Source organism: Panthera pardus, unplaced genomic scaffold, assembly GCF_024362965.1.
Source record: "Panthera pardus isolate Hobbes unplaced genomic scaffold, ASM2436296v1 HiC_scaffold_11, whole genome shotgun sequence".
Taxonomy (NCBI): Eukaryota; Metazoa; Chordata; class Mammalia; order Carnivora; family Felidae; genus Panthera; species Panthera pardus.
Genome location: NW_026526666.1, coordinates 86,534,591 through 86,558,878, shown reverse-complemented (window position 1 = coordinate 86,558,878; position 24,288 = coordinate 86,534,591). Strand labels below are relative to the sequence as shown.

Here is a 24,288-nt window from a genome sequence, read left to right as displayed (position 1 = left end):
GGTTTGCAGCTAGGTCCTGAGTTTATTTCTTATCTCCTCAGAGAGCTTCCTAAAAATGGTAACTTTGTCTAATCATTTTTCCTTTCTTCCTACAGTGTCTCCAGCCAGGGTTTTGCGCAGGAAGGTGCTCGGCTTTATTAATTTTTTTAATTTTTAAATAACTCTTTTAAAATGTTTATTTTTGAAAGAGAGAGAGCAGGGGAGGGACAGAGAGAGAGAGAGACAGGATCTGAAATGGGCTCTGTGCTGACAGTAGAGACTGATGTGGGGCTCAAACTCACAAACCGTGAGATCATGACCTAAGCGGAAGGCTAATGCTTAACTGACTGAGCCACCCAGACGCCCCTTGGAACTCAGTTTTAAAACCATCCTTCCAAACGCCCGGAAACCGGTTTAGTGCCAGTGCTATTGTAGAAATGGAAATAAAGCTGGTTCTGGGATGAGGCAGGGCTGTCTAGACAGAGACTGGGCTCACAAAGATTCAAGTAACCCCAGCCCTATCCTTCCTGTACTGCCAGATTATCCCCCCAGGAAATGGAGGCTAAGCCCTTGCAAAGATCTTCCTCTCCCAAGAATGTGAGTGGTATGAGGAAAATCCACAACCTAAAATTTTCTAAAGAAGGTATCTTCTCATATATGTACTTCCTTGAGACAGCAAAATGCAAACTGGCTCTGCAGATCCACAGGAATGGGAGATAAGGGGTGCCTTTGGAGTCAGGTGCCTTCTCCGAACCAGGCACCTGAGGGAGGCCAAGTCACTGGGGTCAGGCAGGCCACTATGGCTCCTTCCCGAAAGGCAAGATACTCCTACACACACACACACACACACACACATCCAATGTCCGAATGTCCGGTGCCTTTTTGGGAAGACCTAATCTTGGATGCTTGCACCAAGATTGCACAACTGACCCACAGTGCCCCAGTCCTTCTTCCTAGAGAACAGAGTACAGTAATCATAGCAGCTGGCATGACGGCCATGTGCCAGCCACGTTCACACCTTGATCCTCACAGCAATACATATCTTTGTGTATGAAGAGACCGAGGCTCAGAGCAGTTCAATAACCTAATAACCAAGGTCATACAATGACTTCGGTGTCTAGAGAGGGCAGCACGTCTAACTCCAAGGCCCATGGTTTTTAAACTACAACCGCTGTTTCCAAATCGTGTTCGGAGGGTTCCCCATAAACTGCCACAGGGCAGGAGCCCAGCAGTCTGGGTTGCCCCTGTTTCCGCACGAGTTGGCTAAGATAGCCACACATAGGTCTGTTTTGTATACTGGAGTTTCAGGAGTTAAAAATAAGTTTGAAAAGGACCACATTATGCTATGCCGCCCTGCTCGTATCTTGGTGACTTTCCAAGAATCAAGGAAGACTTCTTAATCTAACACCACCCCGGGGCCCGGCAGAAAGGAATTGTCTTCATGAGAAAAGACTGTGCAGAGGACCAATTTGCTGGCACGTTCACTAAATTAAGGTTTCTTCACCTGGTTACATTCTTTGTTCCTCTTCAATTCTGTTCACAGGGCCTCCCCCCCGCCCCATCCCTGCTGTGGGGGAGGTGGCGGGAGGGAGGCAGGTTTCTGCAGGGTAGGTGCTCCTCCTCTCAGAACCTTCCCCCCCCCGACCCCCCCCCCCCCCCCCCCCCCCCCCCCCCCGCCACGGCCTCACCTACCCACTGAGTCAGGAGCCAGGAATGTCTGTGGGGGTAGCAGACAGGTATGTCACCCTGGGGGTGTCAGAGGCTGATTCATCTCTCATCTCCACCCAATCTTCTGGCTGCTCTCTGGGAAATTTAACTCATTATTTGTCTAGAGATAAAGGAGGAAACCTCAGACTCTGGAAAGCACGGAGTCTTCAGTCTGTGTCTAGGCACAATATTTAATACATCAGATGATGGTACTCAAGAGGTATTTGTTAGAAGAAAAGAAGGAAGACATATGCCCCCCCCCACCCCCGCCCCGCTCTCCCCCCAGATAAAGTGAACCTGAAATGTCCCTGTCTTGACTGTAGAGTGGCCTGATGTTTAGGTCAGAATAGGCTAGTGACCACTGGTACGACTCAAGAGTTGGGAGAAATCTTACCCACGTTCCAGTGTTCCTCCTTTGCTGTTTTTTCATTCCATGAGGACTGTGAAGGCTTCAGGATTAATGTCCAGGAAGAGGTGGTGATCAGTGGGAAGGGGAGCACTAGGAACATTTCTTGACGCCGTATTTGCACAGCAAGCAGATATTCACACACATGCATGTGCACGCTCGCGCGCGCGTGCACACACACACCCTCCAATGTCTAAATGTCCAGTTGGGAAAAACCTGATTTCAGATTCTTGCAGCAAGGAGGCTGTAGATTCACGTGATGGGGATGGCTTTGAAGGAGCCTCTCATTTCCCTCAACTGCTTCAAGGTTTTGGATGGGGAAACAAAATTAAAACTTTGCGATGTAGTCTAGTCTGGAGCATTTTTACCAATATTCGTATTTTCTCACCTCGTCTGGGTTCCAAATCCCCAGCCCATCCCCTCATAGCTCCTCAGTCTTAGGCCACCTGGACATCTGGGGCTGTCTGAAGTTGGCTCCTTGGCTGGAAATGAAGGACACGATGAGTTGACACAAGGGGTTGGAAATAAGGTGTAGGGCTTTCCCCTCCCCTCAGCAGGCCTGATTTCATCAAAGTGTGCACTAATCTGGGACTCTTCCTTCTTCCTAGAGCTGGGATGGGTCTGCCATCACTCCCCTCCCCTCTCAGGAGCCCTGGGAAAGGAGAGAGAATCTCTTAAGACAGAACTTCCCACAGACTCTAATGGGATCAGGCTTCCTATTCTCAGCCAACTGTGGGTGAGGATCTTGCTAATTCAGAAACAGCTGAGAGCAGACTGGCTGTGCTTCAGCTCTGTGGGTTTTAGGGCATCACGTTCACTCCTAAGCCTCTTTATCTGGGCTGGAAGCCTTTCCAATTAGCTGTGGCCTCTGCTAAGTTCCAAACAGTATCTTCCAATTTTGGGGGCGGGGCGGGGGGAGTCCTCACTTCAAAGCCAGGAAATGCATATATCCTAATGTCAGTGGTTAGCCGAGAAGACCGGGAAGGTCCCTTCTAAGGCACTCAGAGATGGTTTCCTCCCTCCAGGAGTTGTTCATGATTGCCAAGTGAGGTCTGGAAGTGAGAAGAGCACTTTCAGACAGTGTCTGTGAGAGGCAAGGTGCCACTTTTCTGGAAGGCATTTTGGCGATATGAATCCAGAACCTGGGAAATATCAGCTGTTTCATCTCTAGGATCTCTCCAGAAGTTAAAAATCAGAGGCTCAGACAAAGATTTGAGTACGAAAATATAATCGCGGTACAATTTACAACAGCAAACAGTTGGTAATGACTTAGGCTAACCATGGGAGTCTGGACAGGTAAACAATGTCATAGCCTTACCATGGAATATTATGCAGACGTTAAAAAGGTCTCTATATCTTTAACTGGATGAAATAAGTGTTGACTAGAAAACGCAGGTTACAGAGCAAGTATAACATATTCCACTCGTACAAATGCTCTAGCTACCCCTCTCCATGTATAGAAAAGACTGAGAAACACAAAATATATTTGTACATTTGAATATAAAACTTATTGCAGATTACAAAGATTTTTTATTATTTGTATGTTATGGGATCATGGGTGACTTATTTTCTTTTCATTTTCCAACTCCTCCCCACCATGGCAGGGGAACAGAAAATCATTTTGCCATCAGTAGGTGAACGGAGCTACATTCCCTGGAGGAGGAAATACCCTTGCTGTCACACCAAGGCCTGAAAATTAACTGTGGGTTGACTTCCACCTTTCTCCACTCCGTGACTGCAGAGAAGAAATGCTCAGAGTGCTTGGATGCAAGGCCATAAAGTTCAAATGACACCTTCCTTCCAGCTGGTTTGCTTTGGTAAGAGCCAGGGTGATGGGGCAAGCAGCAGAACCCCTGACCACAGCTGCTGGTCCTATGTTCCAAAACAGGATCCACCCTCACACCCTACCTGATGAGGGATTTGTCCAGCAACCTGGGCGTCAGGATTCCTGGGCTCCGGGCCCCACAAGTGACTCACAGGCATCCCCAGGCTGCGCCTCCTGGCCTCAGTTTCCCTGGCTTGCTGTTGATCCTCCCCACCTACTGTAGGGTGTTAATAGGGGTACGGTGCTTTGAACTTCTCAGATGAAAGAGGCTGGGGAAGCAGCACCTAGTAATTACCCCCCATTCGGCCAGGCGTGGGAGCAGAGGTCGGCTGCTTTCATACTCTCCCAGCTAGAGAAGCCTCCTCACAGCCCCTCACTCTTCTGCCTTCTGCTCTGACTCCTCCAATTGGGAAGCAAAGCTCCGTCACCCCCGTCTCAATGCCACTTCGGAACAGATTTTCCTAAGCTGAATTCTCCAACTGCCCAAACCCCCAGTGACCTATCTTCCCCTTGATTTATGAGTCAGTAATACTCTACAGGTGTTTAAATTCTTCCCCCTGATTGGCCACAAATCCTGTGGGAGAAGGGCCGTGACTTTTCACCATTAAGAAGTCGGCAAAGGGGTGCCTGGGTGGCTAAGTTTGTCAAGAGTCCGACTCTAGATTTCGGCTCAGGTCATGAATTCACAGTTTGTGAGTCCGAGCCCCACATCAGGCTCTCTGTGCTGGCAGTGTGAAGCCTGTTGGGAATCCCTCTCCCTCTCTCTGGCCCTCTCCGCATGCTCTCTTTCTCTTTCAAAGTAAACAAATAAACAAGAAAAGAAAAGAAAGAAAAAAAAGAAAAAAGAAAAGAAAAGAAAAAAGAAAAGAAAGAAAAGAAAGAAAGAAAAAGAAAAGAAGTCAGCAAAGTGGACAATGAGACAGCCAGGCTGACCCAAGTTCAAACTCATCTGGTTCCTCACTGTAAAATGGGGCTTCCTAACATTCCATCTTGTCTAGGTCTCCGGGAATGGCTGTGAGAGCCACATGAGAACCATGTGTGTGGAAGCACTTTGTAAAAGGCCGAGCCCTTCTCACATGTTAACAGGACCAAGTGTCTGCAAATGAGACTTCTGGCACAGTTGCCATCGGTCCCCTGCTGCCTCCGGGCTGTGACTGCTAAGCCTGGACTGCCACCTATTGGTTGAAAATATGAATTACACTCAACCAGTTGCAGGAAGAACCAAAGGAAGCAAACCCCATTATTTCCAACCTCAAGCCACACTCCTTATGAGGTCATGCTGTATACTTAATATTTTTCTTTAAACAACTCACTTTTTGCAATTTCAAAGTAAACTTTTAATGACCAGTATAAATGGAAAACTAGTTAACCCTTGCCCCAAAGGAATAAAACCGTAAAATAAATACCATGAAAACAAAACACTCAGATCTGCTAGGAAGCATCACCTGTGGAAACTCAGGCACCGGGCTCACTGCTACGACTGCGAATTTACAAAACCGCACCACCGGAGACTGAGTGTCAGTTCTAGCACAGTCCTGTGCTTGGACGGGAACGATGTCCTGTATGAAGAAATAGGCCTCTTCTAAGGGAAGGTCCCGTTCCCTTGTTCTGCCCCAACTCTCTGGACCTAGACGGTTGAGGAAAGCTTGGAGGTCACAAAGAGGAGAAAGTAAACTCTTGTGTTTGTAGCACATCCCATCGTAGCCCGAGTGGGGCCGGTGCTGAATTCCTGGCAACAGCAACCACTGAGGGTGCAGTGAGTGCTCTGCCTGGCTGGGGAGACTGCTCTCGATCTGAGTCGGCAGGGCTGTCCGTGGTCATTGGCGGCTGCCGCTTTCTCCAATGCTGGGTTCCGCTTCTTGCCCTGCAGGGCCCAGCTCGCTGCTACAGCTGCATGGTTTCCTGCTCCACCGACTGGTCTGAGGATGCCAGGTACTTCTCCTGGAGGCCCAGGGTGCTGAGGGAGGGCGTGTCAAGGATGCTGGCACAGGCAAGGGTGGGGAACTGGTCTGGGCAGGATCCGACCTCTACTGATGCCGCGAGATAGCCACGTCTGGCGGATTCTGCTCCCACCCCTCTCCCTTTCTCACCGTTATAGCTCCAGGCAATACGCACCCACTGGGTCTGAGAGGCCCCTCAAAACACCCAGACCCCAGCTCCTGGGTGGCTCAGTCGGCTGAGCGTCCGACTTCGCTTCAGGTCATAATCTCACAGTTCGTGGGTTCAAGCCCCACGTCGGGCTCTGTGCTGTCAGCAAAGAGCCCACTTCGGGTCCTCTGTCCCCTTCCCTCTGCCCCTCCCCTACCTCTGCACATGATTCCTCTCTCTCAAAAATACACAAACATTAAACAAACAAACAATCCAGACCCAAATGCTTCTGTATTCGCCTCTTCCCCACATTGCTGAGGATCAAAGGACCAGACGGCACTAACCCTGCAGCTGTGTTAGGTCACGTGCTCTGGAGCCAGACCACTGGGGGTTTAAATCCTGAGTTTGCCACATCCTTTTTTCTCGTCTGTAAGATAGAGTTGTGAGGCTCAAAGAAGACAATACGAAGTGCCTACTATGGCACCTAGTACACAGCAGGTGCTAAGTGTTTCCGACCTCTCTTCTGCCACGGGAGGGAACTCAGGGGAGCTCAAAGATAACAACTAACTTCTGCTTGCGCTATCCGGTGCCTTCTACCTCTCTCTTTCTACCTCTCTGGGACAGCAGGGACATGGAGTGGGAAGGATGCCAATCAGACTCACGGAGGAAAAGACTGTGATACTGCTGAGTGAGCCCCGTGAGGCTGGCCGGCCTGAGGCCTGGGTGTGGGTCTGAGGAGGAGATGGCAGTTAGACACGGAAGGATGGCCACCGTGGCTGTTCTACTAGGTGACTCCAGTGAGGTTCACCTAGTAGAAACTGAGGTTCCACAACCGGGGAGACTGAGGTTTGAACTGTCCTTCCAGCACATCCTGGGAGAAGGACCTTGGACCTGTCACTCTCACAGCCCCAACTGCCTCATCTATACGAAGGGACTGAAGGGCGCCTGGGTGGCTCAGCGTCCGACTCTTGGTTTCGGCTCAGCTCATGATCTCACGGTTCTTGAGTTCGAGCCCTGCATCAGTCTCTGCGCGGACAGTGCAGATACCTGGGATACTCTCTCTCTCAAAATAAATGAACTTGAGAAAAAAAAAAAAAAAGAAGGGACCGAATGAGGATTAAATGAGATTTTGCCAGTAGAGTATGTAGTTCGCTAAATGATGTTCAGGGTACGGACTTTCTTTCTCATCTCTTAGGGATCCATCCACCAAAATCCCCCGCACCCCTACTCAAGCAGACTCTGAACCTGTGCCCCTTCCCCCTCTCTTTTTCTCAAGAGATAATGCCTTGTTCCTGTGCAAGTCGCCCCGAGAATCACTCAGGATGAGTGGAGTCCATCTTCCTTGACATGAAATAACCTCAAACTTGCATTTGGACTCCACCTGGAGTCCACGTTCCTGGGCAGGGCACATGGAACCCTGCATCTATTTGACCATCTGTCTGGCCCTATCACTGCTCTTCAGCCAAAGCCCTGTCTTGCCCACGAGTCGTGCTATTCTACTTGCAACTCCCCAGACGTGCCTTGACCTTGAACCGCCATGCCTTTGTATATACTACTCTCTTTGCTTTGAATTCCCTTTCCCTCTTAATCAGCCTGGTTAACCCTCACTTTAAGATAACACAATTCCAGCGCCACTGCCTTGGTGAAGCTTCCTTGACCCACATGCTCCTCGGGAGAGCTGACGTTTCCCTTCTTTATACCAATCCTTAGTTATCTTTTTATAAAAATGTTTATTTATTTTGAGTGCACTCTGAGCGTGCTGGGGGAGGGACAAAGGGAGAGGGAGCGAGAGAATCCTAAGCAGGCTGTGTGCTGGCAGCACAGAGCCTGATGCGGGACTCGATCCCATGAATCGTGAGACCATGACCTGAGCTGAAACCAAGAGGCAGACGCTCAATTGACTGAGCCACCCAGGTGCCCCAATCCTTAACTGTCTTAGATGTGGAGTGAAGTTGAACCTTATGAGGATTAGGGTAGGGGGCAGAATCTAAAATCAGCACAAATAGGGGCGCCTGGGTGGCTCAGTCAGTTAAGGGTCCCAACTCTCGATTTCAGCTCAGGTGATATCTTACGGTTCAAGATATCGAACTGAGCTCGGAGCCTGCTTGGGATTCTCTCTCTCTCCTCTCTCTCTGCCCCTCCCCCCCCCACTCTCTCTCTCTCAAAATAAATAAACGCAAAAAAAATTTTTTAATAAAAAATAAAAATAAATAAAATCAGCACAAATGCATACGGTTAAAAATACCTTTGAAAATCCCTTAAATCATCTATCAAAAAGTGTACCGTTTTACAAACAGAACCTTGCATAACACGTACGGATGCATAAAGTAACGCACAGCGTACAAAAAAATTCAGGACTACCGAAACTGCCCCTTCACGTGTTTGCTGAGCACCTGCTGTTGAACTTGCCGACATTAACTGCCAAGTGTGAGGTAGCAGCTCAACCCCTTCAGCAAGCACTGCGCGCTCTACCGCCATCATTTTATTTACAACCTGTCTGGTTCCCTGCGAGCTTGGTTTCCCACGTGTGGCAGGGCCGGACACAGATCAGAAGGTACTGGCTGGAATGATCTTCCTCCATACCAAGGGCTCTGGAGCCCCCCTGGTCTCCGGCATGCTGTGTAAGCGTCAAATGTCTGAAACCATCCTAGTGGGCCTGCGCTTCCCTGTCCTGCCTCACCCGCGGCCTCGGTGACCTGAGGGACACCTGCACGTGACCTCAGCTCCATCCCACTGGTCACGAATCCAGCTCCAGTTCCGGAGGTCTAGCTGACAGCTCTGGCTGTCGCACGGTCCCCTGAAACACAGCACATCTGCCAGCGTCCATCCCTCCCATCCAGGTGATAACCCTGTCCTCTTCCCTTCCTGTTCTTGCCTCAGTGACCAACAGAACCGCCCACACGTACCGCTGTATTAGCCAGAAACCTGGGAGTCTAACTTCTGGTCCACCTCCATCTATTCCCATAACCACCCAGTCACCAACGCTGGTAGCCCACCTCCTTGTATCCACTCTGTACCCTTCTTTCCGTTCTTACTACTAACGTTTCATCTCTTTCCATCTACAGACTGTAAACACTCTTGTGCCTCCGCTCACATCCCTTAAACGCAATTTCTGCACTCGGAGTGCTTTTAAATAACGTACACCTGACCATGTCACACCCTGCACAACCAGGCTATGCTGGTTCCCACCGCCCACCCACAAGCGGAAGTCCACACGCCTCAGCAGGGCATGCAAGCCCCCCACCGTCAGCCCTGCCTACTACCCCTGCACCCCTACAGCCCCCTTTCCCTTTCACAGTCAGGACAAGAAGCAAACTGAACCCCTTGCATCTCTCCCAAACAACCAATGCCTTTTCATTTCTTTGCATCCGTATTTGCTGCTCCTTCTGATCAGTATCCTCCTTTGTCCTCAGGTACAACCAACACTGAAGCCATCTAAGGGACCAGCCTTTGCACCTGAGAGACAGTCACCAAGGAGCCCAACTGGTCAGCAAGAGATCAGTCATCTACAAGGGGAGATGTGGCCACTCCTGAGCCTCATGTCCCCCCTTGGCTGTGGCCTAGAGGCTAGAGAGCAAGGATACGTGGAGAAGTGGAAATCAGCTCCCACTGCAGCAGACATCATGGCCTCCAGGCTTCGCTGCTCTTGGACCCCGAAGCAGTAGCCATTGGCTTTATCCACAGCCTGTAGGACCCGCTGGACACTCTCCTTGTCCTGGGTGGGGAGGAGAGAAACAGCCTTGTGAGTGAAACAGAGGTGTGTGGAACTGAGGACATTTCAAAGTGCCCGCAGCCTCCAAACATCCCTTTCAACCTTGCCTCATGCAGCTTCTGTGCCTGGAGTAGTTCCACTTGTCCCCAGAGGCCTGGCTACATCCCATCTCTCCTGACCACCAACCCACCCAAATCAGAACAGATAAGCTCCTCTATGCACACCCAAAGTCCCCTGGGTCTATCCTATAGCTCTGATTAGAGCTTACTTTTGACAAGTTATTAACTCATCTGCCTCCCCTATTTGACTGTGTGCCCCATGAGGTCAGGGACTTTTCTGTAGAGGTATCCTCAGTGCCTGGCACAGTACTTAGCTAACTTAGGCACCCAATAAATCTGCATATAATCTACTTGCTCATTCACATAAAAGTAATAAGACCAGTCCATACATCACATGATGGGAAGGAAAGATCAAAATAATGCACGTACAAGTCCTTAGCATAATGCCTAGTACAGAAAGCCTTCAATAAGTGGTAATTGTTAGGATTAATATTGTGGAGTTCACTTTCTCATTTCAGAGGAGAAAAGCATGGCATTAAACAGGGAAGAGATAAGTTTGCTCAAGTCCATGCACAGGGGTTGGGTACTACTTTGCAAAGTCAACACATAGTTGCCCATCCTAAATGAGGTCGAGAGACCTATCTTTAGCTTTGGTCAAGTCCCTTGATGGTGACTTTCTAATATCACCCATTTTCACATGGATGAGAGAACATGTGTAGAGAAAACCCAGCAATACAGAATAGACAGGGCCAAAGTCTGGTCTATTCTCTTTATTGGAATCCTGCCCATGACAGCCACTGGTCCTAAAACCAAGAGGACTGAATGATAGTTGGACCCAGGACAAAGACCACTGTTTGGGCCTTCCGAGCCTCCTGTACCCTTGCTTGGTGAAGTTCCAGGCACTGTCAGAGCCTACAGGCAAGGGAAGAGGCCTCTTAGTCCCTAGTACCTGAATGTTGAGAGGGATGAAGGAGACCAGACTGTAGTCTTCAATGAGCTGCACCAGTTTCTCATTGAGCTGACGGTAGTGGCGGAAGAAAGGGTCAGAAGCCAGGTGGTCGAGCAGGTAGGAGAGGTCCAGGACCTCTGTGTAGTAGTCCAGGTTGAAGGCTAAGGAGAGAAACTGGTGTTCAGGAGCAATTGGCATCAGGGTAAAAGACCCAAGGACAGGAACCACATTTCCTTTCCTTCTTCCTTTTGTCTTCATTCCCTCATTCATTCATTCAACAAATATTTGTCGAGGCAGTGAAATGAAGTTACTAAGAAAAAAATACTTGGTTTTACCCATTGGTTCTGCCACGTAGTAGCTACACAGGACTGCTGTGAGGACTAAATGCTATAAATCCCGATGTCTGGTACAGAGAAGCACTTGCTCAATGGTAACAAATAACGGTATCGAATGTGTACCAAGAACAGCGCTTGGTCCGTGCCACATGGAGCTCACAGTCAGGTAGTAGCCCCAGGACCCAGCACACGCACTATAAGGATTGTAGCAGCGTGCCTCTTGGATAAATCACTTTCCCTTCTGGGCCAGTTCCTTCTTAATGTAAAATGAGGACATCAGACTAGATGACTCGGAGTTCTATGAATACAAACTTCCTCTAAGAAAAGGAAACTGGGCCTCCCTGCACTGTCCATTTCTGCCAAAAAACTCAAGTCAGTTGGGCTACTCTATTGGTCTGGCCCACAGTGAGCTAAGGTAATCAGGCTGTTGGAGACTGATTGACCCACTCCCTGCATTCTGGCTCCTGTGTTCTAATCAGAAACTGACATCCCTCTGCCTGCAAGGAATAATGTTCCGGGCATTCCAACAAACTTCTTGGATTGCCTGATAGGTACATTTCTCCCCAGGAATTAAGCAGTTTGAGCCAGGTGCATGTGGGTTTAGATTTCATCTCAGCTAACACATCAGCTATGTGATTGACCTTGGGCTATTCATGTAATGTCTCTGGGCCTCAATGGCCTCATCTGGTTTGCACAACAGTCTTTTGTAAGGATGACTGGCCAGAGTCAGAGCTAGAAAGGTCAGGGATCACCATGTAGCCATCTGGGGCCATGAAAGGCGAGGAGAGGGGCTCAGGAAGACTGCAAATCTGGGCATTGATAAAATAGGGCTTCTGGGCTTAACAAGAGATGGACCAGGACTCTGAGCTGAGGTGGCCCCTCCAAGGTGCTGACATCCCTCCATGTCCTGACTGAGAGCCAGTAGGCCTCCCTGGACAATGCCCTGACACTTTATGACCCCATGATCCCAACAACCTTTCTTCCTGTTCCCTGCTGGTCATTTCAGTTTTTGTTCTCTAGGTTCCTTTGTGCCTGGAGATGCTATTTAGGGAGCTGATGCCCCCAGCTCAGGAGAGCACTAATTGTGCAGGAAAAAAATGCGGCCATGAGGCCCCTAGGCAACTCTCCTGCCTTGTGCCAGCCTGCTTCTCCCTCAATCTTTCCCACCCTGACAAAGGTGCCTCTATTTGTCCACTGGCTCAGTTGGAAACCTGACAGCTAGCCTTAAAAAAAAAAAAATTATTACTTATTTATTTTTAGACAGAGCATATGTGAGTAGGGAAGATGGGGCAGAGGGAAAGAGAAAATCCCAAGCAGGCTCCATGCTCAGGGCGGAGCCTGATGAAGCGCTCCATCCCATGACCCCGGGATTGTGACCTGAGCCGAAATCAAGAGTCGGACACTTAACCAACTGAGCCACCCAGGCACCCCTGAAGTCATCCTTAATTCCTCAGTCTCCACATCCAACCCACCAAGAGACCCTGTTTCTTGAGTAAGTTCTGGATCAATCCATTTCTCTCCATTCCCACCACCACTGCTTAGGCTGCTGCAAAAAACCTCCTCAACATCTCTGTTTGCATTCTTGCTCATTCTCATTCGTTCTCCACAAAACAGCCACAATGATGTTCTTAATTCGTGCTATTTCCTTGCCTAATATTCATCACTGGCTTTCCCCAGTGTTTCAACAGTACAGGTTCTAGCCCTGGCCCCCCTCTCTGACCTCATTTCCTACCACCCTTCCCCTATTGCTACCTCAACTACTCTGGGCTTCCTCCCCTCCCCCCACTGTTTCTTTAAACACAAAAAAACTCCTTCCCTAAGGGCCTTTCCTCCTACTGGTCCCTCTGCCTAGAACAGTTCAGCCTTGGCTGGCTCCTTCTCACCATTCAGATCTCATCCTCAAATAGCACTGCTCATTCAACTCACTCCCAACCATTCACTTTAATTCCTTTGCAGTGTACATATCACCATCTATAGCTCTCTTGTCCCCCAAATCTAGAACAATATCTAGCATACAGAGTGCACAAAATAAACAGGAGTCAGGACCTGGAGGCAGCTCCCTGCAGCTGAGATGTTTCATTCCCTACTCCTTGGCTGCCCAGAACAGGAGCTCTCACCCAACTTCCCATAGTGCTCAATGAGGTCCATCTTGGAGAGCAGGTTGACATGGGGCAGCTCCACATGTAGCATCGTGGCCAGAGAAGTACACAGTACCGAAATGAACTTGGCCGGGTCTGTGCAGTAATGAGAATCCACCAGGTGGACAGCAGTCAGCTGGAAGGAGAGGAAGAGACGGGGTGAGTGGCCTGGGAAGGCAGGAAACATCGGGGCCTACGTCTTTCTCAAGAGACTGAGGACTTCTGAGGACAGAGTACAAGCCTTCCCCATTAGTTTCCTCCTGCTTCTGCTCCATTCTAATAGCTACACTCATTTCCTTCTGCCAGGAGATATGGGGCATTATTCCTTACAAGATGCCTTGCACCACGTCTCCCGGTGGGCAACTAGTTCCATTCTGACTACATCTGACTCTATTTCATTTACTTTTGCCCACCAAGTCACAACAGCAATCACCATGCCACTTTCTACATAACCCTTTCCATACTTCTAACAACCCCAAATTGGGTGCTAGTACATCCATTGTGCAGATGAGAAAACTGAGGTTCAGAGAGAGAAACTGACTTACCCAGGACCACACAGCGAGTCAGTGGCAGAGCCTGAATTCGAACTCACACCAGTTTTACTCCAAAGCGACTCGGCCCCTACCTCGCTGTGTGACATGGGGGCGTGGCATCTGTCCTCCCTGTCTCAGTTCCTCCATCTGCAAAAGAAGCCTGCTCGACCCAAGACGCACCCTGAGGTCCCAATGCGCCATCTGGGAGAAGATGCTACGCAGAGCGCCGTGGTGCGTGCAGAGCTCCACCTGGCCTGGGCAGTCGAAGAGGAAGTAGTGGCCGCGTAGGGGATCTAGCTTGGCACGCAGCCAGTCCAGGTTGGCCTCCAGGTACTCCATGCAGTAGAGCAGGCCGCCGTTGGGCCCCAGCCGCAGCGCGTCCATCACGTCGCCCAGCCCCACCAGCTCGCCCACGTCCACAGCGCACTCGTACGGCAGCCCCTCGTTGGCCGGGTCCAGGTTCACCACCGCCACGCGCCGGCCCAGCGCGCGCAGGAACTCACTCATGCCCAGGCAGTACGTGGTCTTCCCTGAACCAGGCGGGCCGATCACCGCCTGCCCAAAGGCCGTGGTCGGGGCGGCCCCCGCCATAGGCTGCACGCAGCCCCGTGCGGAGCAAGTAGCTCGGCTGAGACACAAGCCGAAGGCTACGGGATCCCCGGCGTACACTTCGGCCCCGGGGTAGCCGAAGGAGGAACCGCAGACACCCGCGCAGTGTAAGGGGATCAGCGCCCGACTTCCGGACGACGTCGGAAACGACGGGAGCCCCGAGAGGAAGTCCCGCCCCCAGGATGACGGCGCGCCTTGACGCCTAGGGGCGTGGCGACGCGGAGCGTTTCTCCTCCGGGTTTGGGCTCCGCTAGCGGGTTTGGGGTGGTGGGGGGAAGTCTAGCCCAGATTTTCCCGACCTTCCCCCGGCCCAAATTGGAAGATAAAGAGAAATCTGGTAGTAAACTTCTTTATTCTCCCGTTAGGTCACAGACCCGGGCCACCTTCCCGCGACCTTTCCGTTGTCCGCTCCCAGCCAGTCACGGGTGGAGGCGATGGAGGGCCCGCCCCAAGATCGTCCCTTCCCAAGCACCGCGGGTCCACTCCTCTTCCAGGCCCGTTTCCCCCTCTTTCTGACCTTTACAGTGAACCCCCCGCTCAGCGAAGGTTGTGCTGACAACTTCAGTCAATCCAACTGTTCAAGGTACTGGAGGAGGCAACATGGGCAAGCCCAAACAGGGACTGGGGTTAGGAGACCACTGAGGTCATTCAGCCCTAATATTAAAAGAGGATAGGGGGCTTTTGGTAAAAATGTCCTTGAGGTAGAGCGCCAGAAGGCAAGTTCAGAACAGAACACTGTGAACAAGCTGCGCAGATTACTGGTCCCAGAGTTCTTTCGGCTGTGGTGGGACATAAGGCCAAGGCAGAAGGCTGCCACCGGTGCAGTTATGAGTGATACTAAGGAAGGCCCGAACCTGTCACTCATGCTCTGAGGGGTTGTCCAAGGCACAGCTGGAACTCCTCACAAATGCCACGTCCGCCCGAAACTTCATGCTGGTGGGTGGCTGGCGTCGGAGCAGCGACTCCCCTTGGTCTTGGGGTAGGGGCTCATCATAGATTGTGGAGATGAGCCCCAAGCCAGTTCCACGGGGTCTCTTCAGTTGCCCAAATGGCTGTAGCTTCTCTCCGTGGTACCTGCATTAAAAAGGGCTCAACTGAGAGGCCTGCTCTCAAACTCCAATAAAGGGTTGGGAAAAGACAGAGAAGTAGCTACTGCACGTCTGGTTTGTCCCACAGATCGAGCCTTTAAATTTGGATCTTTGCTCTTCAGTCCTCTTATCTCTCCATCGACAGTGCCAGCAACCAGAGGTCTCACATATTGCCTTCATTTTAAATAATACATAGAGTTTAGAACAAACGGTCACCATTCTGTGACTTACAGGCACTCCCTAACAGCAATCAAGTCCAAACTCCTCAGACCAGGGGGCATGACTTCCACAGGAGACCAGTGATCCTATCAAGCCTTAGAGCTTGGTCTAGAAAATTAATAGTGCCAGACCTACCTTTTCCTTCTAATTCTGCTTTGAAGCTCAACCCTAGGAGTCTCCAATACCCTTCCAAAACCAGAGGGAAGGGGGGAAACCAGGGTACAGATGAAAGCCTAGCTTGGGCCCCCAGGAAAGTCTCTTGGCCATACTCACCCCAATCCACGCTTGCATCTAGGGTGCTGGCCATCACTATCCAGGGCCTCAGGCACCCCTGAACACCGGCTGCCCAGACCCTTGCCCTCAGCCCAGCCCTGCTGCTCCATCACCTTCCGTCCAATGCCCTGTGGAGGGAAGGGCAAAGACTCAAGAGATGGGGCTGCGGGGCAGGGGGGTGGGGGTGGCAGAAAGAATGGAGATAGAGAAGGAAAAGAGAGGGGTCGATGGGCTAGACACAGTGCTTACCTTGGTGTGGCGCTCAAAGGTGCCCACTTGGCATTTGATCACAGAGCCATCCTCCTGGCCATCACGGAGTCTCCGTTCCAGACGCATTTGGACAGAGTCTCGGGCATCCTTGTCTCCACCATCTGAGGAAGCAGAGCTCAGTTTGTAGAAGGGTCTCTCTCAGCAGAAAGGGGGAAAATCAGGTTTCTAGGACCTCCTCACAAGACTTGCATATTCATCTTTATGGTGTTTTATTACTTTACTATGATCTGTCTCATTAGACTGGAGGCTCACCAAAAGTAGGAACCCTGGCTTTCCTATCTTACAGATGAGGAAACTGGTACAGAAAAGTCACCGAGCCATGAGATGAGAAACAGAATTAGAACTCAGGTCTTCTCCTCCTACCCCAACCTCTCCCAGGTCATTTTTGACTCCAGAATCTAAATTCTCTTTTTAAAAATCTTTGTTGTTGTTTATTTTTGAGAGAGAGATTGAGAGAGCGAGTGGGGAGGGGCAGAGAGAGGGAGACAAAGAATCCAAAGAGGGCTCCACACTGACAGCAGAGAGCCCCATGTGGGGCTTGGAACTCACAAACCACAAGATCATAACCTGAGCCAAAGTCGGACACTTAACCAACTGAGCCACCCAGGCACCCCTCCAGAATCTAAATTCTCAACCAGAGCCTGAACACCTCAACCTCCCGTTCTACCAGGGTCTGCCCATCAGAACCAGAGCCTCCTGAGGGCTGACCCCACATGTCCTTCCTCTACAAAGGAAAAGGGCTCTGCCCACAACCAGCATTTAATGCACACAACTAGAGATGATTTAAGAGAGGAACGCTCTCAGTGGGCTACCCCAGGGGAACTGGTCCTGTCTCGGCCTCTGCTAATCAAGCCCTAGTAGAGAGTCCTTGTTCCACCTCCCCATACTGTAATCCCTGGCCCAGTACCTCTGTCGTAGTATACACTCATGTCCACATCCCAGTCATCGGCTGTCTGTTCATCAAAGTCTGCAAATAAAAAGCATCAAAGAGAGTAAACTAAGGATTCGCAGTTCTGTTGAGAGTTAAATCTAGACTTAGACATATGTTCTAGAACTTGGGGCTCTTTTTTTAAATGTTTATTTATTTTGAGAGAGAGCAAGAGTGCACACGAGTGGGGCAGAGAGGTGGGGGGAGAGGGGGAGACAGAGAGAGAAAGAGAAAGAGAGGGAGAGGGAGAGGGAGAGGGAGAGAGAGAGAGAGAATATATCCCAAGCAGGCGCCACACTGACACAGGGCTCGATCCCACGAAATATGAGATCACGACCTGAGCTGAAATCAAGAATCAGATGCTCAACCGACTGAGCCACTCAGGTACCCTTAGAACTTGGGGCTTTTGGTTATATTTTAAAATATCTCCGCTGGGGGGCATTCAGAATTTGCAGGGGCGGAGGGCATTTTTTCCTCATTCCACTAATCTGCCACCCTCAAAAAGGATGACCGGCCTCTCATACACAATCAAGGTAAGTCTCTTCTCTAGCCCCAGATTTGGCCTCCTTGCCAGAGAATCCCCATGTGGAATGGAGAGCCCTGAGTGGATGCAGCAGGGATCACTCCTGCCCTTGCCTGGATGCCAGCATTACCTCCTTCCTCCTCCTGCCAGAACTGGGCATCAGTGTAGAATACCAGGCCGGAGCCGCCCTTCTCCCACTTGAGCTCGATTTCCTCCTCAAAGAGCCGCTCAGTGGTACGTTCCTGCCTGGTCACATCTTCATGCAGTGCCTCATGACGCTCCCACTCCTCACCGCGGTCATCGTCCTTGGAGAAGGTGGACAGAGGTGATCTGTCTGTTCAGCATCCTGACCTCATGCCCACAAGGAGGGCAGCTCAGAGCACAGCAGGCTCCATGCCTCCAAATTTCTCTTAGAAGCAACACACATTTGGTCCTTGGAGCCTTGCCCAACACATCCCTCCATCCCGTGTCACAACACTTGGTGCCTTCCCCCAAGCCCAACTCACTCTTATCCCTGTGCTTCTGGCCATGCTGTTCCCCCTGCTGGGACTATCTGCCCTCCTCTCCCACCACTTTCTCTTCACCTGGTGAATCCTCATCCCTCAAGTTCTACAGCCCACGTGAAGCCCCCACACTGAGGCCACAGCACTCTCGCTCGTCTCCAAACTCCTCAGTTTGGAGGTAATCGGTACACGCTGTTTAGGCCTCTATATGTTATGTCGTAAAGAAAAAAGGGACAATAAGTAATACCTATTGTCTACTGTGCGTCAGGCCCTTCTCATAACTTAGCTCCTTTAATCACCCCAACAGCCCTGCGAGGTTGAGTACCATCATTCCCATTCTACTGATGAGGAAACCTGGGTCCAGAGGAGTAAGGTGATTTGCTCAAGATAGTACACGGAGAGTGGCAGAGCCAGCATTCAAACCCACGTGGCTACACCATACAGCCTTTCCAGATGCTGCTGCTTTTTTCTTTTCAGGCAGTATTAAGGCTCTTCCAGGGCAGGAAATGGATCTTGGAATGTCTCTGGAATCCTGCGCTAGCCTATGTGTGCAACTGCTTGCCTAGACTTGCAGAATGATAGGATGACTCCTGGCTTGAAATCTTGGGGGCTCCTATCCTAGTTAAACTCCAAGAAGCCTCAGGAATCACTGCTGCAGAGCAGGCGCTGGGAAAAGTCCAGAGAGTACTACACAAAGGATGTAGTAGAGATGTTAGCAGCTCTGGGCTGGCGGTTGAAAGACACAGATGAATTATTGTTTTACCCAGAGTATGCACACGCACAAAGTTTCCCCCCAAAGCACACCTTTCCTAATTTTACGGATGAACACCCAAATCTGGAGAAAGAGGTAGAAGAAACGTCTATCGCACATGATAAAAAATGAGAGTGGAAGCTGGTGTTCAAGCCACAGACTCAAGGTCAGAAAATAAATGTGATTTCTCAGCCACGTAATAAAAGCACACAGAGGTTAGACAAGCAGCAAAGGGGACCAAGTTCACATCCCACATCTGCCTCTAATTCCTTAGATGATTTTACTTCTTGGTGGGTACATTTTCATCTATGAAGAGGACCCTCCTTACATTCCTTCTAGAGAATGCAAAGAAGGTCCCTTTGAGAATCTTCCAATAAGCTCTGGCCTCTCTCCTCAAAGAAATGCGTATTTGCACATGCAAATGCAGTTTTATAGTTTTATATTTAATTGCAGGGAGTTCTAACTCTTTGGAATTCTCCTGAGAACCGCCCCACCCCCACCCCACCCCACCGCCAGGTTTAGAACTATTGTAATACACAATTGAAGAGTGGTAGTATATTGATGGCCGAGCCTCTCTAAGCTGTCAGCAAAGAAAGGGTAGCTCGCTCTACTCACGTCATCTGAGTGTGACTCTTCTTCCTCCTCCTTTTCCCCTTCCTCCTCTGGCTCTCCATAGGAGCTGGCTGGTATGTCCGCCAGGCAGCTTCCTTGGGGTATTTCCTCGCCTTCGGCGGTATACACAAGGTCTTCCTGCTCCACAGTCTCTGAGTCCTCATACTTGAAAGGTACGTTGCCATAGCGCCGGGAAGAACCTGTCTTGGGAAACTGGAGCTGCAGCTGGGTGATGATCCGAGGGGGTAGGCGGCAGGCCCGGATCAATTCCAAAAAGACCCGCAGAGGAGTCCCCACATTTCCATTGGGCATCAGCACTGGTGGGTTCAGCTCTGGCAGTTGCCTCAGGTCAGCCAGAGTAAAGGCTTCACTCTGGGCTTTCCGACTCTGCAGCTCCTTGCGGGTTTTGAAAGGAAAGGAGCCGAAACCTTGGAAAGCAGAAGGAAGAATGGCTCTTGAAACCTCGAAGCCTCTAGCAACACTTGGGCCAGAAATTGGCTCAGATCTTTTAGCCTAATGCTGTTCCTCCCTTTCATACTTTTCCAGAGTAACTTCCTCCATTTCCTGACCAGAACCACCTAAAAATTTCATGCCATTTCTCATCACCTCGGCTGAGCACACAAGTTTCTTTTAGATCTGGTTCCTGTCGACTTTTTGATTCTCAACTGCCACCAACCCCCACTCCCTGCGCATCCTCAAACCATGTGCTTCAACCATACCAAACAATTTAACATGCCCTGAAAGTTCCATGGACTTTCACATCTCTGTCTGTGTCTCTGCAAGTGCCATTTACTTTGAACACCGTTCCTTCCCACAAACTCCTGTTTATCTTTCAGATCCAGATGAAAAGCCACATTTCCTGATCCCTCTAGGAGAGCAGTTTCTCCCTCCTCTGTCATCTCACACTTGCTGATACAGAGCATAGGCTCTGGGTCAATATGCCTGGGTTTGTACTGTGACCCTGCCGCTTCCCAGCTCTGTAACCTTGGGCACGTAACACACCTTCTGTATCCCTCAGTATCCTTACCTATAAAATGGGTAACAATAGCTCCTACCTTATAGGATTGTTGTGAGGAGTAAATAAGAAAATGAAAGGCTTAGAACAATGCCTAGTAAGCACACAGGTAGTGCTCAGCAAATGTTAACAATTAGAATGCCATCTCTGTGACACTTACTTTTTTACAGATCTGTTTTCCTCTCTGAATCCTGAGCACAGACTATGTCTGTTTTCTGCACAGCAGCGAGAATCACACTGGGTGAGCACAAAAGCTAGATTTGTCGAATAAATGAATTAGAGAACTCTGTGCTGTTCCCTGCCACCCATCAAAGTGACTTCCAGAGCTGCCCAGAGAAAAGAGATTGTCTTTTCATTTGCATCTTGCCAAGAGAGGGCTGGGTAGGAAGCAACAAAAAAATGTAATAAAGACAATAAGTGAATAAGAAGCCTCGTTTCCCTTTTTTCCTTCTGTGTCAGGGCAATATCGACCTCTCAGAGAGGAAAAAAAAAAAAAAGGTCTCAGAAGAAATGTAATAAACTGGAAAAAGAAGGATCATCCCAATAGGCCTCTTTCCGTACCCTCCCCCCACGACCTCCGCCCCTAAACTTAACATGGCGTTGAGCCTGAAGCTCTGTCCGGCAATGACCTAAACTCTTAAAGAGCCTGATAATCAGAGACCTGACTTATCCCCTCATGAAAGGTGTCCCTGTTCCAGGTTCGGTAGGCTTAGTCTATTATCTTTCCCATCCGTACCTGATGCCTCAGTAGGTAGCCGAAGTCTGCGGATGTAACAACGACCCGGCAACCAAGTCCCCTGAGTATCCAGCCACCGGCGGCCGGAGTACATGCGAAGAAGCTGCTGGGCCTGAGCTGTCCCCCGTACCGAGATGACGCAGCAGCAGGTGCGGGTCTGGGCGGGAGCAGAGTCCGGAGGGGAAAGAGTGCGGGCATCGGTGACTGAAGTCTGGGCGAGAACCTGGCCGATAGGAGTTGGGGCAGAATCGGGAGAAGCCTGGGAAGGAGCCCGCTCAGGCCGATGCCGGTAGTGGAAACACAGGAAACCACAGTCGCGCTGTTCTCGGAACTGGCTAAAGTAGTTCCGGAGATGGGCAGAGCGCAGAGCCGAGGGAATGCCGCTCACTATTAAGTAGACTGTGGCCTCCTCCTCCGCCTCGCTGGGCACCGCCATCTTGCGTTGTCACATGATCGGCTGTTTCCAACTCTCGCGAGAATATCGCGGCACCGAGGCCTCCGTGGTGCGATGATGTGTATCTGGTGATTAGTCCGTCGGGTGGTGGTTGAGGAGCTGAGAAGGCGCGGGATTTGGGGTCGGTTTCCCACAGAGAGCAGCCAGCGATGATGAAAACATCACTTGGGAAATGTGTTTACAGATCGCTTTCATAAGACTCTGATGATGATAAAATTAGAAGCCTGAGGGAGGGGCACTTTTTAAGATTTTTAGTTGTTGGGGATTTCCCACACCTAATCTCAGTTTTCTCAGTTTAGAGACATTTTAGTGGTTCATCCATCCACTTCTTCCAAAGCGTATTCATGCACTCCCACACATCTCTAAGAAAGAGATAATCCAACTGAAAAGTGGACTAAACATCCAATTAACAATGAAAGAGCATCAATCGCATTAATTATCAAGGAAATCTAGTGAGACGTACTTAACATCCACCAGATTGGCAAAAATTTTTAAATCCTAGGTACTGGTGATAGTGCAGAGTAACTGGATCTCCCATGCACTGCTGTGGAGTGGAAACTAGTACAACCACTTTGGAAAACAATACGACGTAACCCAGTAGAAGGAAGTGAAGCTGCCCATATTCCACTTCTCTGTATATACTTAAATTTTTGCATATGTCCCTGTATTGACAATGTTGAGCTTCACCCAGCCCTGTGATCCCGGAAAACAGTGAAGGTTAAGAAACCCGATCCCACCCTTTTGTGTTCTAGAACACAGCTTACTGCAAAGAAACACGCCTCCTTATATGACTTAGATAAAACTCACGGGTGCTCCCTTGTATACGCATGTATGTCAAGGCCAGCCACAGACTCCAAATTCCAGTTCTTTCCCTTGTAAACGCTTAGATGAACTGCTTGTCCCCACTGATCAATCAGAACAAAATGCTTGTTAACCAAACTTTGGTTAAGCTCCTCTCCTTCCCCCAAGTCCCTGAACTTTGCCTCCCCCACCCACTCCCCCACCCACCCACCCACCAAGTGGTGAGCCAGCGCACAACCCCTCCTGAGAATAGGCTGGGTTCAGGGTAAAACATTTTCTGATCTACTGTCTCATCCTGCCACTCCTGGTCACCCCACTTCTTCAGACCCAGTTCTTTCTAGCCCTGTTTACTCCTCTCTATGAATGATCCACTCCTCTTGTCTCAACCTTGAAGGCACGTGTAGATCTTATGGTCCCATCACAATAAGTTTCTTCTCCATTGCAATAGTTCCTTTCTTCGCTTGCAACAATCATTTATTTTATTTATTTTTTTAATTTTTTTTAACGTTTATTTATTTTTGGGACAGAGAGAGACAGAGCATGAACAGGGGAGGGGCAGAGAGAGAGAGGGAGACACAGAATCAGAAGCAGGCTCCAGGCTCTGAGCCATCAGCCCAGAGCCCGACGCAGGGCTCGAACTCACGGACCGTGAGATCGTGACCTGAGCTGAAGTCGGACGCTTAACCAACTGAGTCACCCAGGCGCCCCTGCAACAATCATTTAAAAAGAAGTCTCTCCTTACTGAGTCCAGATTTGTATTTTATATGACAATATATATGAGTATTCATAGATGCAGTGATTGTAAGAGCAAAAAGTTGGCATTTAGTACGATTTTCTTTAAGTTATTTATTTTGACAGAGTGCACGAGTGGGGGAGGGGCAGAGAATCCCAAGCAGGCTCCGCACTGCCAGTGCACAGGCCAAACCCATGAACTGTGAGATCATGACCTGAGCCGATGTCAAAAGTTAGATGCCTGACTGACTGAGCCACCCAGGCGCCCCCGGCATTTAGTACTTTTCAGCAGGTATATGATGATGAGGGAAAATAAGCAAGTAGGAAATAGAATTCTTTATATAAAGTTGAAAAATACAAACTAAAAACTACTTTTTAGTGATACATAAATAAATGTGACTTAAAATAAGAAAGAAAAGTAAGGAAATGATTAACCCCAAATGCAGGGTAATCATTACCTTTAGGAGGGAGGTGACTTCAAAATTTATGGGACATGATGAGGGTTCCATTGTACTGTTATCCTTTACACTTAACATATATTTAAAATTTTTTTTATTTGAGAGACAGAGAGAGAGAGAGAGAACGGTGGAGGGGCAGAGAGAGAGAGGGAGACAGAGAATCCGAAGCAGGCTCCAGGCTCTGACCTGTCAACACAGAGCCCGACATGGGGCTCAAACCCACAAACCATGAGATCATGACCTGAGCTGAAGTCGAATGCTTAACCAACTGAGCCACCCAGGCGCCCCTATACTTAACATACGTTTTATAAATGCTATTTTGTTTTACTCAATTTTAGTAAAACATCTTAAAAGGGAAAACAATTCATTTCAAAAAAATGTTTACTTTGTGTTGATCACGAATAGACACCTGTTTGAGGGAAAAAAAGTTCTTTTTTTTTTAATTTTTTTTTAACGTTTATTTATTTTTGAGACAGAGACAGAGCATGAACAGGGGAGGGTCAGAGAGAGAAGGAGACACAGAATCTGAAACAGGCTCCAGGCTCTGAGCTGTCGGCACAGAGCCCGACGCGGGGCTCGAACTCA

The 24,288-nt window shown here is 49.6% G+C and overlaps 2 protein-coding genes across 3 annotated transcripts; both read right to left on the bottom strand.

Annotated features, from left to right (window-relative positions):
• Positions 1–3,303: 3,303 nt before the first annotated feature.
• GPN2 (GPN-loop GTPase 2) lies at positions 3,304–14,478 on the bottom strand. Its single transcript, XM_019432472.2, has 5 exons — positions 13,912–14,478; positions 13,178–13,334; positions 10,726–10,886; positions 9,590–9,720; positions 3,304–5,874 (listed from the first exon to the last, which is right to left on the bottom strand). The coding sequence occupies exons 1-5, from the start codon at positions 14,320–14,322 to the stop codon at positions 5,802–5,804; spliced, it is 933 nt and encodes a 310-aa protein (XP_019288017.1). The 5' UTR covers positions 14,323–14,478; the 3' UTR covers positions 3,304–5,801.
• Positions 14,479–14,673: 195 nt separating this feature from the next.
• Positions 14,674–21,732, bottom strand: GPATCH3 (G-patch domain containing 3). 2 transcript variants are annotated; one of them, XM_019432527.2, is made up of 7 exons: positions 21,259–21,732; positions 19,511–19,935; positions 17,772–17,946; positions 17,098–17,157; positions 16,170–16,291; positions 15,921–16,048; positions 14,674–15,414 (listed from the first exon to the last, which is right to left on the bottom strand). In XM_019432527.2, the coding sequence occupies exons 1-7, from the start codon at positions 21,692–21,694 to the stop codon at positions 15,198–15,200; spliced, it is 1,563 nt and encodes a 520-aa protein (XP_019288072.1). In that variant the 5' UTR covers positions 21,695–21,732; the 3' UTR covers positions 14,674–15,197. The 2 variants fall into 2 exon arrangements, with proteins under 2 accessions (XP_019288072.1, XP_053754740.1); XM_053898765.1 differs by lacking the exon at positions 15,921–16,048 and having other exon boundaries at positions 15,211–15,414.
• Between the last annotated feature and the right edge of the window lie 2,556 nt (positions 21,733–24,288).